At 38.2% G+C, this 18,107-nt stretch overlaps 1 protein-coding gene across 1 annotated transcript; it reads left to right on the forward strand.

The window, feature by feature from the left end:
* Positions 1 to 1,352: 1,352 nt before the first annotated feature.
* On the forward strand, positions 1,353 to 1,955 carry LOC139198056 (uncharacterized). Its single transcript, XM_070826308.1, has 2 exons — positions 1,353 to 1,776; positions 1,834 to 1,955. Exons 1-2 carry the CDS (start codon positions 1,353 to 1,355, stop codon positions 1,953 to 1,955), a joined length of 546 nt encoding a protein of 181 aa, XP_070682409.1.
* The last annotated feature ends 16,152 nt before the right edge of the window (positions 1,956 to 18,107 follow it).

Below are 18,107 nucleotides of genomic sequence, written 5' to 3' on the forward strand. Positions count from 1 at the left end.
TGAAGAAGAAGAAGAGGAAGAGGAAGAACTAGCCATGGTTGTGGATAATTAAACAATCAAGGAACTTTCAGCCGCATGATTGAACAATGCCATGCCTCTTTGCATTCAATACTCTACAGCAGCTCAAGGCATGACCGATGAGTTTGAATTGAAGTCTAGTTTGCTACATCACATTCCCAAATACCATGGGCTGTCCATGGAAGATCTGAACAAGCATTTGAAGGAATTTGAAGTGGTGTGCTCGAGCATGACACCAATCAACGTGGATGGCAATATTTTAAAGATGAAAGCCTTTCCATTCTCTCTTATGGACAAGCCTAAAGATTGGCTCTATGAATTAGCACCTAAAACCGTTACTTCTTGGGAAAGCATGAAGAAAGCATTCTTAGACAAAATCTTCCCAACTTCAAGAGTCATTCTTTTGAGGAAGAAAATTAGTGGAATTCAACAAGGCCCGGGAGAATATTTTCCAACGTACTATGAACGTTTTAAGATGTTAGTTGCATCCTGCCCACAACATTAAATGAAGGAAGAGCTTTTAATTCAATTTTTCTACGAAAGACTACTCCCAATTGAAAGACAAATGCTAGATGCCTCAGCAGATGGTGCTTTGGTTGACAAAACACTAGTTGTTGCAACGATCTTAATTGCGAGTCGAGCCTTGAATGCACAACAATACAAAGGAGTTGGACAGAGAGACCCCCCACGGCAACACCAATTTAATGAGGTAAGTTCAATGGTCAAAATTCAATCTCAATTGGCTAATCTCACTGTTCTTGTGTCACAGGTTGTTGAAGGATCCAAAATGCAAAGAACAAGTACTTGTGGCGTGTGCTCTATGCAAGGACACCCTTTTGATCAATGCTCTCAATTGATAGAGAATGAGGGATGGGAAAGTGCTAATGCCATGGGTTATCAAGGCCAAAATCAGCCAAAATTGATCCATACTCCAACACTTACAATCCAGGCTGGAAAGATCACCCAAACATAAAGTGGAGGGAGCCTCAACAACCTCAACAATAAGGCGGATTTAGACAGCCACCTCTTGGGATATTTCAAAGGCAATTCGCACCAAACAACCTCATCCACAATCTGCCCAACCAAGTTCAGGTTCGTTAATGGATAGCGATAAAATTCTTCAAATACTAACTTCATTGATGCAGGGATTACAAAATCAAGCTAAAGAGGTGGGCGAATTAAATAATCAAATGGGGCAAATGGCGGAATTCATGGGACAGTTTAGAGAACAAGGCAAACTTCCTAGTTCAACCATTGTCAATCCAAAATGAGGTTTTGAAAGGGCTAAAGCTATCACCCTAAGAAGTGGCAAGGAGGTTGGAACAAACCCACAAATGTCCAAACAAAGCCAAAAGGAGGATGAAAAGCTACTGGAAGAAGAAGAAGAGTTGGACAGAGTCACGGCAAGGGAAGAACACCCCTTGTCGCAGCCGCCTAAGATCCCCAAGCCATCCAATTCAGGTAAGTTTGGTTCAAATTTTATTCCTTCTAAAGTTATTCCACCGAATGTTCCTTTCCCTTGCAGATTTAAGCAATCTAAGAAAGAAAAGAGTGAAAAAGACATTCTGGAGACGTTTAGGAAGGTGCAAGTCAATATCCTGCTTCTTGATGCTATAAAGCAAGTTCCAAAGTACGCTAAGTTTTTAAAGAAGCTTTGTACAACAAAGAAGCGGATTCTGGAGAAAGAGGTGGTACATGTAAGTGAAAATGTCTCTGCAGTTTTGCAACAAAAGCTGCCACCTAAATGCAAATATCCAGGTAGTTTCACTATTCCTTGTGTTATTGGTAATACAAGGTTTGAACATGCTATGCTAGATTTAGGTGCTTCCATTAATGTCATGCCATATTCTGTTTATGCATCTATGAATCTAGGAGAGCTTAAAAAAGATGGTGTCATTATTCAATTGGTTGATCGATCTAATGCATATCTGAAATGAGTTTTGGAAGATGTTTTGGTGCAGGTAGGCCATTTGATTATGCATATCGTCCGACTGGAAGACGTTAAAGCAAGCGCTTCTTGGGAGGCAACCCATGCATTCAAATAAAGAAGACCTAGGAATCTCTAACTCCAAAACCATATTTGCGTTCCTTAACCCTACTCTTTATTGCTTTTACATTGCCATAATTGTCATGTTTGTTAGTTGTGTTGTTTGATTGCTTGCGTGTGAGTCTATGTTTGAAATGAAGGAAATTTTGTGAAAAACATGTTCATTTGAGCAACATTTATGGCATGTAATTAACATTTAAAGGCGGAATCATGCTTGTATGCACTCAAAAACAAAACATTACCCATGAAATTCAAAGCCTAGTAGAAGGGTGAACCAAGACTCAACTCAAAACAAAGTGAGTTGAGAAACTTTATACCTTTGAAGCACCTCTTTGCTTAGCAAAGGTTAATCACCCATGTGAGGGCCTTCTTTCCTTTGTCACCTTACTCCTTGGCTCCATGGATGTGGATGGAGGAACTTTGCTTCTTGGCTCCATGCCTTCTTGGATATGGATGGAAGAATTGGTTTCTCCAAAAGTCCCCAAAGTTGGAGACCTCTAAGTTCCGACACCAAGGATGGTTGAGGAAGAAGATAAGTGGCCATGGAAGTGTTAGATGCTAGTAAACTGTCCCATGGTGGCCGGCTATTCTAGAGAGAAAAGAGAAAGAGTTTTTTCTCACTTTTCATCCTTAGAAAACCCTAATGAGGATGGAGCAAAGATACCGCTTCTATGCTTTCAACTTTTGTATGCATTTTGGACCAAAAGGCCATTCCTCTCTCTATGGCCAGTTTTCCCAAGCCTTTGGGCTGTTTTGGGCTTTAAGGCCCAAAACTAACTCAAGGTTTAAAACGAACTTATTCGTTTGATTAATTAACATATTAATTAATTCTTGACATAAACAATTAAACCATTTAATTGTCCTTACTCATCTCCGTCAAATCCTTCAAGCATTACCTTACATGGTGTGCGATCCATTAGGTTCCTTTTAGCGAGGCAGTGGGCGATTAGAACTCTTTCAAATCGATTGTGAATTGAAACTTACTTTCAATTCTCCCTTTAGTGATTATACACGTTTAGGGCTTCCACAAACCATGAGTGACACCTAGCAGTATGTCATGGTTACCCAAGCTAATTAGAAGAGGTGGATAACCTATTCAGTTTAGGATTACAATGCAGTATGATCTTTCTCTAATACAATACTTTTGACCACATTGTTTGGTTTGATAGTTTATTCATGTCTACTATCCGATGTGATTCATTTACTTATATGATTACCTTGAATGTGATTTGGAATGACTTCCTAATCTCATTCATACTCTGGCCAGAGATTCTTAATCATATCATAGAGTATTCTCCCTTAAATAGTTTGAAGGTTAGAGATCGCTTGTTGCGCTTTCACTTGCCTCCATGGCTCGGTGGCTTAACCCTAACTATGTCGTGGACACCCTCGGATAGAGTGACTTTGACATAGTCAAAGATCAAGGACCTAACCACAAGACAACTATGATGCCTATGGTCAAATGACTACTTTGCATTATCCCAACCATGAGTTCTCATGCGATATAAGTATGAGAACTCCTGGTTGATCGCGTTCAGTGAACTCATTCTCTATTTAGCACCTACGTACTTGTCTTGGTGTCAGTCACACCAATGACTCGAGACCAGTCACTCTCCTTAAAAGAAGACATAGCACGTACTGATCTTAACGGACTGTCAATGTCCAATTGGCAATCCTATGATCAGGAACGTTTAGGATATGTATATGAAAGAGAATGGTCTCATGAATCTAACTTCTTTATATCGCATTCTCCCAATTACATATTCCTTGGACTTATCGTTTAAGTGTATAACATTTATATGAGACGGCTTCAAACAATAATCTTTGCCCTTTAAATTAAACTATATTAGTTTAACATGTGAAATGTCTGTAAAGTATCATCATATGATTGGTTTTAGGGCACATTTCCAACATGAAACATTGAGGACAATGTTTGATTTAAGTGTGGGGGGGGGGGGGCTAAACAAAGTGTTTTTCATGAATGTTCGTTGGATTTCACCACCTAGCACTTCTAGAGTTGTTACTCACTGTTTTTAAGTGTTTTTATTATGTTTTGAAGTGTTCTAATGTGTTTTGAAAGAAAAATATGAAAATTTGAAAAAAAATTAGAAAAAGTTTTGAAAAACCCAAAAAGAGTCGTTTTTAGAGTCGTTTTTGTGTGTTTGTGTCTTAGGGTACCTTCCAACACAATGATGAGGATTTGGTTTTTAATTGCATGACTGTTAAAGAAAATTACAAACATGGGTGGAAGTTTGATATGCTCTTTGGTAAATACTTGGTTGTAGTTGTCATTAACGAATTCACATATAATCAGAAAAGAAAAATAATCAGTTTTTGTAACATGCTTGAAGGAAGGAACTCAAACTAACGCTACAACCCCACTTGAGCCTATTCCTGGTTTGGAGAGTTATTAATCTGTGAATTCTTGTTTTCTAAAGTCGTTGCATGATCTCATTATTTCTTTGCTTGATTGCTACTTGGAATGCTTTTTTATCATTTTAGTTCCAAAGAGTATAACTCATGCCAATTTCATTCAAAAAGCCTTGGAATGCATAACAATAACAAGATGAAGTTATTTATTTACCACCAGAGCCAAAAAGCCTTATTCCCTTGCATATGTTTTGTAGGTTAACCCCTTTGAGCCTTATTTAGCCTATTTTCTTTGTTAGCCTACATTATCCCTACCTAGCCTAGAATAGGACTATCCATACCCTTGTTCTTAAAGAATAGTGAAGCATGACTTGTTGGGAATTCCTTTTGATCGACATTATTCAGAAAAACAAGTGTGGGGGAAGGTTTTTCGTTAGAAATCTATGAGGGTGTACATTTGTGTGCCAAAGAGAAGGGCACGAGAAGAAAAAGAAAAAAAAAGAAAAGACGTTGAAAGAAAAAAAAAAGAGAAAAAAACGTGAAAAAGAAAAAAAAAGAAAAAAAAAGTTCAAAATAAGTGAGAATGAGCTCACAAGTATTGGTTGTTGAAGGAAGGGTCCAAAAGTTTGAATCTGGCCCTAAGTGTTTTGTGAATCTCCCATGGGTGTTTAAAGTTGGTTTCCGCAATCAAAAGTTGAATTCTAAGTGTAGATTTCATTACTTTGTTTACTATCACTTGAAGAACCTTTGTTTATCCTTGACCATTCTTTGTTAGCCAATACCTTAGACTTGTTACAACCCTTTGACTTTTATCTTGATTGTTATGTGTTTCAATATGTGGAGTTTGAAATTGGTACGAGCATATGGTATCCCTGGTTCTTGCTTCTAAGTAGTGGCATTCCGTTCATGAGATCATATACATGTTATATTAATAATTCCAAAAAGTTCCTTCTTTGTTATAACATATGTGAGTGCTAGTCTACATATTTACATCAATCTTCTCACATATACTTAGTATAGGGAGTGTAGTCAGAAAATCTGTGTGAAAATAGAGAGTATATCCAGTGAGGAATTTAGGGAATTCTCTAAGGCATGTTACTACATTCAAAATGTTGTTTTAATTGATTAAATGTGAGCTAGTGAGTGGTGATTGCGATTAAGTATGAGGTCGAGGGTAAGGATAGCTAAAATATGTGGGAGTAGTGATTTTTAACATGTCATGTTTCGTTGGAAATCCCTGAGGCAAAAGTTGGAAGGTTTAGGTTATGTTTTGTTTGTTTTGTTTTGCTCGAGGACTAGCAAAAGCTAAGTGTGGGGGAATTTGATAGAAGCATATTTATGCGACTTAGTTAGCTTGTGATTATACCATACTTGACCAATCCCGAAACTACTGAGCACTGGTCAATGTTATACCGTCAAGGACCCAGAAGAGTTTCCCTCCAACCAGGAGGCCAATCACAAAGCGACACACATCAGAAGGCAATCATAGCACGACACATGTCAACATCAGAAGCCAATCATAACACGACATGTGTCAATGTCAAACAAAGCTAGAAACTCTCTTCTATAAAAGGAGATCATTCTCCCACAATATTTCCTAATGTCATTTGTACTAAATCATTCACTTGTACTCACTAAAGAAGAGCTTGAACCTATGTCCTTCACAATTAATGATAACTCCTCTACTCCGTGGACGTAGCCAACCTGGGTGAACCAAAGTCCTCACTGATTTTATGCATCAACATTTGGCAGCGTCTGTGGGAATTGACACCAAAAGCTATGTCGGTTTTCTCTCAATTTTTCATCCCAACATCGTGAAACCCTCACAACCACCACTGTCCATCGTGAAATCTGCAAAACCCATGATTTCCAACTTTAAGCAACTCACTCTCTCTAACCCTCGATACTCCTTCCACCCTCACCATCTCTTCCTTCTTTATGAGATACAGAGATAGTCCCCCCCTCTCGACCTTGCCACTGCACAGAGAACGCAGCAACAACAATGGAGTTATTTTACCTCATTCTGTTCGGGGGAATGGCAGCAATGGTGGCACCTCTCGAACTGAGCAAGAACAACAAGGATTCTATCTTAATCTCTCTCTCTCTCTATCACCACGCATATACATATACACATGCATGATCAGCATCAAACACACCATCTCAACAGATACCAGCTTTCGGACCGAGAGCTAATGGAAGCAAGTTTATGTTCACTGCAACTCTGGACTTCTCTGGCTTCCCGACCTTCGGCGACTAAGGCTTTGCCGCTGCCATTACTCATGAAGTTGCCCAAAGCATGCAGAGGCTCACAGAGACTCATCGGCTTGGTCCAGCCGAGCAACTGCCTCGTTGTGAGCTTGGACAAGGACAATAGGGACACGACGACGAGGGAGGCGAAAGAGGTGATTGGTTTGGATCCTAAGCTTGTCAATGTTGTGACAGTTCTTGAACCATTCTTATCGAAGGTGCGGAACAAGTACAGCTTGGGGCAGCCTCAGCTTTACAAGGAGGTGAATAGAGAAGATCCCAAAGCTATGCTTGACGGCTCCGCCGTCGCTGGCCTCGTCGAGATCTTGCACCAATTCGGGGAAACCCTCTGAAACTCCCGTATATCACCACTTTCAGGCCAACCCGTGGAAAACCATAGAAGAAGATAAGTCTTCCTCTAAGTCATAATCATTTTATTATTATTTTATTATTATTTTATTATATTATTGTTGTCTCTTTCCTCCATATATGAAAACAGGAGGACCAATATATATATTATAATAACATGAAGAGATCATAATATATTTTATGATGCTTGTTACAAGGTTATTTGTTGGCCACCTCAGGGTAATATAATTTAACTTTAATCATTCATTTTTCCACAAACATAATCATGATGCTCCTGCTTTTTGCTTTGCCTTTTTGACCAAACCCAAAGCAACTCACATGGAATTCCAATGGGAAACCAAAAAAAAGGCCAAAGAGGAAAGAATCCCAAGCAAACATGTCTTCCATAATTTAGTCGAAAGTGCACCACATTATTTTGCCACTATATACAAATCATTTACCGCACAATAAAATATTTATGTGTAGTAGGCACAAACTGTCAATTTGATTTATAACTTTGTTCATTGATTTATTCATTATATGCTCATACTTATACTGTCATTTATTGTCAGGAATTATTGAGCAATTAGATCCACTAATCAACATTGTTGCTGATTAAAGAAGTTTACCAACTTATAGACTGATAAGCCATATGCTCATGGTGATCTCTTGTCTGACCGGACACCCACTTGCTCGGACATTCGCCTATTGGGACACCTATGTGCCTAGACCCAACTCGATGACCTTATGTATGGCCCCGACTCAAAGACCTGACTTGCGGACCCGATCCGCGAATCCGACACATAGACCCAATATGCGAACCCGACAAGCGGACTCGAATCATGTCGAGAATCAACTCATACTGAGTTCATGTCGACATAAAGTAGATACTTATAATGAGGAATACCACGAGCCGAGCCACCTCGCAGTGAGCATAACCTCTAGCTGAGCTGCCTCGCAACGAGCATCTCTTCCAGCCGAGCAAACGCCTTGCCGCGAGCATAGCCTCTAGCCGAGCAGCCTCGCAACGAGCATCGCCTCCAACCGAGCAGTCTTGTAACATGTGATACCTCTAGCCGAGTATTGCTTTATGTTGAGCATTGCCTTGGGTTGAGTACTGGTTCAAGACATCTAGCCACTTCGGCCCGTACATGGATTGGATTTGAAGTCTCCAGCCAAAAGACTCTCTTAACTGAAGACTTGGGGGACTACTATTGGTACCACACATATTAGGCCTCAAACTTTGACCCATTGGGCCTCAACATTTGGGCCTCATTACCCAACCCATAATTATGTAAAAGGAGGAGCCCCTTATTCTATAAAAGGGGATTTTCCCCCCTCACAAATCAGACTCTATGATACCCCCAAAACATACAAGTCTCAAACAACTCAAAAACAACACTCTCTTCGTCAGGGGGACTCCCCTAAGCTTGTAATCCATACATACAGTTACAGAGAAATGGAATCAACATCAGTATGGACGTAGCCCAAACATTGGGGTGAACCACGATACATCTTTGTGTTTTTGTGCGTTTGTGTGATTCACAGCCATGATTATGTTGGTCCAAGATCTTCCGGATTTTGTGCATCAACAACTTGTTTCCTTGCATTTATGTAGTTAGTTTCTACTTTTTAGAGTGTTTTGGGCCATTTTCGTGTGTTTGTGGGTTCAAATGGCAAAAGTGGCAAGAAATGGCAATTTGGAGCATTTTAAAGCTATTCAGGCTTGGAATGGACAACATATGAATGGAGCAAGGTGGATGGACGTTTTTGAAGATCAAAAGAGGCTAGGAATGTGCTACAAATCTGGAAGAATTAAATCAAGACTTGGAAGATAAGGAATCAGCTAAAAGGAATGAACATTATCTTAACCAACTTTATTTTATCCAACATTATCCAAACTAACCTTATCTTATCTTATCCTATCCTAATCTTATCTTACCTTACTTCCAGCTGCAAAAGAGACTCTTTTTCATATTAAACCACCTCTTATCTGATTTCTAGAAGTCCTAAAACAATGCTAACAACTAATCATTTTCCTCCACAAACAATGCCGTGTATCTACCCAATAAATACACCCCATGTCGCAGAATTCAAGAGGGGGAGCTTTCAGAGAGAAATTCAGAGATAAAAATATATACAAAGTGCCGCAGTTTTGCAAGGGAGGAGAAGAAGAAGCTTGGAACTGTGCCTGCCATTCAAGACCTTTGGATTGTTGAAGCGTTTCTAGGTGTATTCTATCTTTTGTTTTCAATGTTTAATTTTAATTGTCTTTGTTTAATTGCAAACATGTGGAAGTAATTTCGTTTTAGCTAGAGGTGAATTCAAAGCCATGAACATATGTGTCATATGAATTGATTACATCCATTTATTGTTTCATAAATCGTGAATGCAATTTACTTATCTGTTTGATTGATAACTTGTTCTTGTGTGTTGTTAAGGATGCATACTTAGTTTGCATGCAGGGATTTGATGCTAAAATATAAGGGAGTTTCACCTAATAGTTATGAACTTATATTTACAAGTAGTGGAGGTTGCTAGTTACGATCGTGTTAAGTAAATTCCTGGTAGGAGTATTATGCAGTTCAAAGTTACGAATGCCATGTCAATGCTTATGATTTTCACAGAACTTAATGATTTTTTATATGTATCTCTATTATGCAGTTCATGTAGGGAACTTGATAAGAATAATTTGGTTGCGTCGTTGAGTCCAATTCAATGAATTTAGGAAAATCTGATGGTTAATTTGTGTAGTTCATGGTTAACTTGGGCCATTGTCATTCATGGTTTATAGGAAGAATAACTGGAAATCGATTTCTATGCATATGTGTCATGTGTGGAGAAGGATCCTCTAGCTAGCCTTTCACCCCCTTAATTCACCCAATTTTGTACCCTTTAGTTTGTTTCTGCAAGTTTTTTTGTTTAAATCTTAAATTCTTCAAAACCACCACCCATTTAGTATTTTGAGTCTTTTTAGTTTAATTTTCGTCCAAACATCCCTTTAGTTCCTGTTTTGAGTCAATTTAACTTAGTTTGTGTGTTTTGAGTCTGTTTTGCTTATTGTGAGTAGTTTAAGTTTAGTTTGTTGTTTTTGAGTCTAGTTTAGTGATTTAGAGTTTAATTTGTGTACATTAGCAGCCCTCCTAATCCCCAGCCTCGAATGATCCCTACTTACACATACTATAACTATCGAAAAGAGGGTTTAAGTTTGTGTGCTATTTTATATCACATCAAATTTTTGGCGCCATTGCCGGGGACGAATTTTGGTTTTATACTTGACTCAAAACACTTAAAAACACAAACTAAACAGATTCTAACTTATTAGACACTCTAAAGTAAAGGGGGATTTGGTTTTGGACGAAAATAAAGCAAAACAAAGCCTGAACTAGAACTAGACAGATTTGCACGAAATTGGTTGAATTAGATGGATGATGGGCTAGCTAGAGGATTCTTCTCCACACATGACACACTTGCATTCAAATTGATTTCCAACTGTTTCTTTCAATAGACCATGAAACTCAATACCCGAGGTTAACCGTGACAACACTTTTTTAACCTTCAAGTTCTCTTTAAGTTATTGAATTGGATGAGAAAGCACATACAACAATTCAAAACATTCTCTAAAATCCCCTACGAGAAAAGCACAATAAAGGTACAATCAAAGATCCTTAAGCTTCATGAAAACTATAAGCATTGACGAGGCATTCGTAACTATGATGAGCATGATACTCTTGCCAAGAATTCACTTAACGCGATCGTTTATTAGCGACCTACACTACTTGTAAATATAAGTTTGTAACTATTAGGTGAAACCCCCTTATTATTTTAGCTTCAAATCCCTGCATGAAAACTAAGCGTGCACTCTTAATAAACATACAAGAATAAGTTATCAATTAAATGGTTAAGCAAATTGAATTCACAACTTATTAAATAACAACTGAAGGTAATCAATTCAGAATGCAAGTATAATCATGGTTTTGAATAGCCCCCTAGCCAAAAAGGGCTTAGTTCCTCAAAATCGCAAAACAAAGATAAACAAATTTATACATTGGAAACAAAAGAAAGAAAACACCTAAACGCTCCAATGATCCAAAGTGATCAGCAAGCACGTCTAGGCACTTTCCTTCCCTTCCTTTGCTGCGGCATAAGGTGTTGGTGATGGTTTGAAAGGTTGTTTGTATGGAGGAATGGATAGGAAAAGGTATGGTGGTGTTTTGGATGGATTAAGGTTAGAAAGTATGAGGGTTTGTGAAGGATGAATGTGGCTGGATGTGTCTTCGAGAATGGATGTGTAGAATGGTGAATGGAATGGTTAATGATGAATGGTGAATGATTCCCCTTGTGTGCGGCTAAAGGTGTTTATTTAAAGACTTTAGGGTATTAAGGCTAGGAAATACTTTAGGTAACATAAATTAATTCAAAACTTAAAGGGAAATAGGAATTAAAATCAGAATCCTAAGAAAAAGGTAAGGAAGGTGCGGCTAAAGGGAAATAGGAAAGGGAAAGACTTTTAATTGAAAAGGGAATGTGATTTATGGCAGAAAATAGGAAAGGGATGGCTCCCTTGCACGGCAAGGAAGAGGAAAGGGAGACAAGGTGGGGCAAGGCCTTGTATGGTGCAAGGACCCTTTGGTTTGTGTCCTAAAATGCATAGGAGACCTTCAATGTTGCTGGAACCTAGGGACATTTAGGATTAGGAAAGGTCAAACCAAAATAGGAAACCTTGGCTTAACTTTCCTACCTCAAGTAGGAATCCTCTTTCAATTAGGAATCCATACATCTTTAGGTCTTCAATTTCGTCTATTCCTTTAGCTCCAAGCATGTGATATTCATTCCAAGCCCAAAGTTGCTCCAAAAAGCTCCAAAATGCACTTCTTTGCTTCTTTAATCCTTTGGACCTACAAACACATGAAAATGGCTTAAAGTACATGAATAACTAAGAACTAACCACATAATTGCAAGAAAACAAGCTAACTAAGTCACAGAAATATGCTCCTATCACAATTCATGTAGGGAACTTGATAAGAATAATTTGGTTGCGTCTCTGAGTCCAATTCAATGAATTTAGGAAAATCTGATGGTTAATTTGTGCAGTTCATGGTTAACTTGGGGCATTGTCATTCATGGTTTATAAGAAGAATAATTGGAAATCGATTTGTATGCATATGTGTCATGTGTGGAGAAAGACCCTCTAGCTAGCCTTTCACCCTCTTAATTCACCCAATTTCGTACCCTTTAGTTTGTTTCTGCAAGTTCGTTTGTTTAAATCTTAAATTCGTCGAAACCACCCCCCATTTAGTATTCTGAGTCTTTTTAGTTTAATTTTCGTCCAAACATCCCTTCAGCTCCTGTTTTGAATCAATTTAACTTAGTTTGTGTGTTTTGAGTCAGTTTAGCTTATTTTGAGTAGTTTAAGTTTAGTTTTCTATTTTTGAGTCTAGTTTAGTGATTTAGAGTTTAATTTATGTAGATTAGCAGCCCTCCTAATCCCTGGTCTAGAACAATCCCTACTTTCACATACTACAACTATCGAAAAGAGGATTTAAGTTTGTGTGCTATTTTATATCACATCAAACGTCTATAGTTAGACATAGAGGAATGAATTGATGATCACGGCACTTGTTCTCTTAGTTTCAACCACTCCATAACAACATCATAGGGTAAAAGTAGGTACGAAATGAGATGTTGGTTATCAATTATGTGTTTCAGGTTAGTGGTTGAATCCTTCATATTTGGCCTTCTATGTGAATAAATCTTTGTAATCAAGTAGACTCTTCTAGCGAGGCTTATGTCTTTGTCAAACTGACTTAAACCTTGTATTTAACACCCACAATTTTTTCATTGTCTGAATTTCTTGACGAAGAATTGGGCTGCCATTAAACTTTGTCTTCATTCCCATGTAGAATTGAGCTTGCTTGTAGGAGTCTTTCTAGATTTTCTCTAGTATGATTAGCTATGAAAGTGCACTGTCTAGTACATCAACCAAAATTTTCTGATCAGTAGCTAGTTATCCTGTATCCAATGTCACGGTGTTCAAAAGCTGACCATAGGAATCATCAAATTCTGACTTGTTATGAAAAACCCAATCAAACTCGTCAGTTGCAACGCGTTCATGCAGCTTTGTGGGTTGCATTGCAGCCTTTTGAAAGAGTATGTGTGGCATATAGACTTTTGTAGGAGCAGATTCTATGAAAATTTCAAAGTCAGCAAGTGCTTGTTCATCGTTTGGGCATGAGTCACATGTTGTTAGCTCTTCAGCATCTTCCAACGTGTTATCATAACTTTCCTTAGATTGAGGTGTTTGAATTACACAACATTCCTCTAAACATTGTGGATTAGCAATTGGTTGATTAGGAAACTCCTTTTCCTCCAGTTTTTTCCATTGATACACGAGCTGCTCAACTTGTTACACCAAATTTTTTAACGATTTATGAATATTATGAATTTCTTGATCAGCTTGATCAAGCCTTATGAGGGTATTGTTTGCCAATTTTTCAACTGTAATCTTCCACTCAGGTTTTGCTGGTGCATGAGGCTATTCAAAAGGCTGTTGAATACACTCCCACTAGGATTTTTATGCTCTGGCCATAATGGATTATAAAAATTTGAGTAGGAATCGCACTTAGGCCTTTGAAAATTGTTCCTCATATTAATACGATGTTGCATAAACTCTAGAAAATATTGCCATTGGGGACAATACATAACATCATGAGTATTAAAATTGCAAATAGCACAAACTGTGGGTGCTCCTTGTGAGGATCTAAACCAATCCATTACTGTAATGCTTTCAAAATGAACAAATTGTCACCTAAAAAAAATCAAGTAAATAAAAAAATGTATACGAAAATAATTAACTAAGAGTTGATAAACACAAATTATTTAAAGCAATTTCCAACAACGATGCCAAATTCTTGATGGGGATTTTTACCACCTGCAGAAGTAGGGATAAAAACACTTTAAATAGTTGCAAGAGTACAAGGTAATCATAGTATAGATGGCTCTAGCAGGGTCGTTTTGCAGAAGGATTGAATGAATAATTTGTATCAAACCAAATCTTAATTAATTACTTAAGACAAATTTTTGGAAAAGGGTGATTTTGTGATTTGAAATAATAAAAACGAATTTAATAGAAAATAATTAAATAAAGTGAGAAAAAAATAAACTAAAAGAAAACGGTTTTTAAAAATTAAAATGTAAAAGCCTAAGATTCAGTCGTCACCTTAAAAATCCTATGTAATTCTTCCAATTACTTATGAGTTACAGATGTATATTTTGAAGGTTAGGCTTTCCTAATGTATGCCTACCTGGACCCTAACATAGAGTGCATATCAAACATGCAATATAATGAGGAGGCACACAATGCAAGAAAATGAAAGAAGAGATGTCACATGCTTGACAAAAAAGGGAAGAAGTGGTGTTTGATCAATCACAGTGGATAATGACTAGAAGCACTCTCCATTTTTATGGGTTATAGGCCTTTGAGTTCTTAAAAATCTCACATCCTGGGCTTGTAACATAGGTAAGTAAGAAATCCAACGGTCATGATTCAAGAACTCCATGGTGACATAAATATGCAAACAATTTGTGAGGACTAGGTCATATTAGCAAAACAGTAGCTTTCACATTTTATTGACGCTTAAAGGAGGGAGATAGAGTAATTTCCTAATGAGGAGGCTGGGGGTAGCCCCATAAAAAAAGAGCACTGACCAACAGGATCAGGAAATGGTCCAATCTTTATAAAAGAAGGTTAAGAGCACTAAAAGCAGGGATATAAGGAAAGGGAAAAGTTGTAGAGTGGCTTCGGAGAATGAGTATCAAGGAAAGATGTTTGATGATGGAAAGAGCTATATATATGTAGAGGAGGAACTTTAGGAAGTCCCAATCGAATACTAAGACTTATGGGATTATATAGAGGAGGTTTCTGAGTCGGAAAAGAAAGTAATCATTGCTAAAAAAGTGGGAAGGTCTTCCCAAAATGGTGGCGGCTGCCTTCAACAATCGCACGTTCACCAATACATCTCTTCTAGAATTGTCGTGGTCTGGGGTCGAACATGGTAATTCGATCCCTACATGGGCTAACTAGAAAGTATATGCCCTCTATAATCTTTCTCTCAAAAACAAAAATGAAAGATCATAGGATTGATGGTGTTAAGAGACGTATAGGGTTCTCATGAGGTTTTAATGTACCTCCAATTGGGAAAGTTGGTGGTATGAGTTTGTGATAGGATTATTTGTTGGAGGTTGATGTCATTTTCTCCTTAAAGCATACTATTGATGCTCAGGTTTGCAATATGGGTGGTTAGAATTGCGTGTGGGTTATTGGGTTTATGGTACTTATAGTATAAAGAAGGTAGAGTTTTGGGGGTGGATGTATTGTCATTATGTCCTTTCTAATCTCCTTTGGCTCTATGACGGTGACTTCAACGAGTTTATTTGGGATTTTGAGAAATCGGGAAGCGCTGAAATGCTCTATAATCATCCCAGATATTTGGCAGAGTTTATGGATTCCACGGAGCTTATGGATCTAGACTTCAACAACCCAACCTTTACATGGAGAGGTACAAGAAACGGTGATCTAGTGGTGAAGTGACTTGATAGGAGTCTTACCAATAGATTATGGCAAGATTTTTGGTTGAACTCTACTATCACCCATGATATGGTCTTGGGTTTAGATCCACTGTCCAGTCGTATACAGTGTGAGCTGGGGATTAGAAAAGGAAAAAACCTTTTTCGATTTGAAGCCTTTTGGTCAAAGAAAGAATAGTGCAAAGAGTTGGTGAAAAGGTGTTGGGAGAGGCGATGTGAAGGGGATGTGCTCGATAGATGGCAAAAACAAAGATCAATAATGTCAATCATAACTCATCAACTGGAGTTAAAAGAAATTTAAAATACGGGCAGTTAAATTGATAATATTTTATGGCAACTTGGGAAATTGCAACATGATTTGGGAGAAAGCATAGAAGAAATCAAGGAGATGTCTAAAATGGTTGATAAACTACGGGAACAAGAGGAAATTTTTTGGCAACAATGGTCTCAAGTAAAATGGCTGATGCCAACACCTCGTTCTTCCATCAGTCCACTTTGCAATGTCGAAGGAGGAACATGGTGTTGAAAATTAAAGAGAAGGATAAGACATGGGAGGAGAACCCGTGTAGGGTAAGGAATTTGGTTGATGATCACTTCATCAACCTATTGACTTATTCGGGGCGAAGGAATTAGGGGTCAGTATATGATTGCATCAACATGATGGTCACTGAAGATATGAATGAGACCCTGATGACGAAGGTCACGGTAGAGGAGATTAAAGCTGCAGTGCTCTAAATGAGGGGCTTAAGGCTCTGGGCCATACGGCTTAAGGTGTTTTTTTTATCACTCGTGTTGGGAGAATATTGTTGTGGAAGTTAATGAATTGGTTCAAGAACTTGTAAGTGGGGATGGTAGCCTAGGTCAGATAAATTCTATACATATAATGTTGATTCCAAAAGTTAAAAACTCGGAATCCGTTTTGCAAGTCCGTCCGACCGACCAGCCTTTGTAATTACTCTTACAAAGTCCTATCCAAGGTGTCAGCAAATATACTCAAGCCCTTACTTCGGGATCTCATCTCTCCTATGTAGAATGCTTTTGTGGCAAGAAGACAAATACATGACAATATTTGGATTGCCCATGAGATTTTCCATTTCTTTAAACTCAGGAAAAACAAATGCAAGTTTGAGCATGGAATCAAGCTAGATATGCACAAAGTTTATGATTCAAGGTAGAGTGGGATTTTCTAGAGGCGGTTATGAAAAAATGGGGTTTAATTCTACATAGCTGAGTGTGTCAACACTGTAAATTTCACTATTATCCTCAATAAGCAGCAAAGGAAAAAGTTTGCTCCCTCAAAAGGCCTTCGTCAAGGGGACACTCTATCCCTACACTTATTTCTCATTGTCAATGAGGTTTTGTCTTGGATGATCCAAAAGGCTATTGATGAGAAACAACTAGAGGGTGTGCAAATGAACCCACACAGCCCTGTCATCTCTCATATTTTCTTCGTTGACGGCACGCTGCTTTTTCTAAAAGTAGATAGGAAAAATTGTAGGTATTTGGTCCAATTACTAGAGGCTAACTTCTTTACTTCAGGATAACAAGTAAATATGCATAAATCAAGTTTGTTTTTTAGTGCAAATGTCCCAACAGTTGTTTCCGAAAAGTTGGGAGATTTACCTAGAATTCCCATGGTGAGTGATCCTGGCACTTATCTAGGAGTTCTTGCTATTTAAGGTAGATAAAATAGGTGTGGTCTTGCTTATATGAAGGGAAGGCTTATAGGAAAAATCCAAGGATGGAAGTAAAACACTTTGTCATAAGCGGGGAAGGAGGTTACGATTAAAGCTTTTGCACAAGCAATCCCAACTTATCCGATGAACATATTGAAATTCCCTACGGTGGTGTGTAATGAGTTAGATGCCTTAATCTCTAGTTTCTAGTGGAGTCAAAAAGGTGGGGAGAGACAGATCTATTGGGTATCAGACACACTGGGCTTAACGAAACATAAATGGGGCATTGGCTTCAAGAATTTTCAAGCTTTTAACAATGCATTACTTGCCAAGCAGAGTTAGAGGCTACTTCAAGACCCAAATTCGTTGTAGGCAAAGGTTTTTAAGGCTCAATACTTTCTGCATTGTTCAGTTTTTTATGCTTAGCATGGGAGCTAGGCCTTGTGGACTTGGACTAGCTTATTGGCGGGAAAAGACTTGCTCTTGCAAGGGACGCATTGGTAGATTTTATGCCGAAAGGATGTTCATATATGGTTAGAAGGGTGAATCCCATCCCTCCTTATTGGACATCCCACGCTACGTTGTGATGTGCCAGTGAGCCGAAATACCCGGGTGGATTATTTAATTTGTTAAGCCACTTGAAATAGGGAAATTAATTTTCTAAAGCCCTTCATGTCGGTGGAGCAATCCTAGACATGCATGTTGAGGATCCTATCACTAGGGATATAGTTACTCATTGGCCACTAAAAAAAAACAGGGAATGTATTCGGCGAAATCAGGGTATCATTAGGTGCATTTGTTGTAAAAAAAAGGCT

Source organism: Malus domestica, chromosome 08 (genome assembly GCF_042453785.1).
Source record: "Malus domestica chromosome 08, GDT2T_hap1".
In the NCBI taxonomy this organism is placed as follows: Eukaryota; Viridiplantae; Streptophyta; class Magnoliopsida; order Rosales; family Rosaceae; genus Malus; species Malus domestica.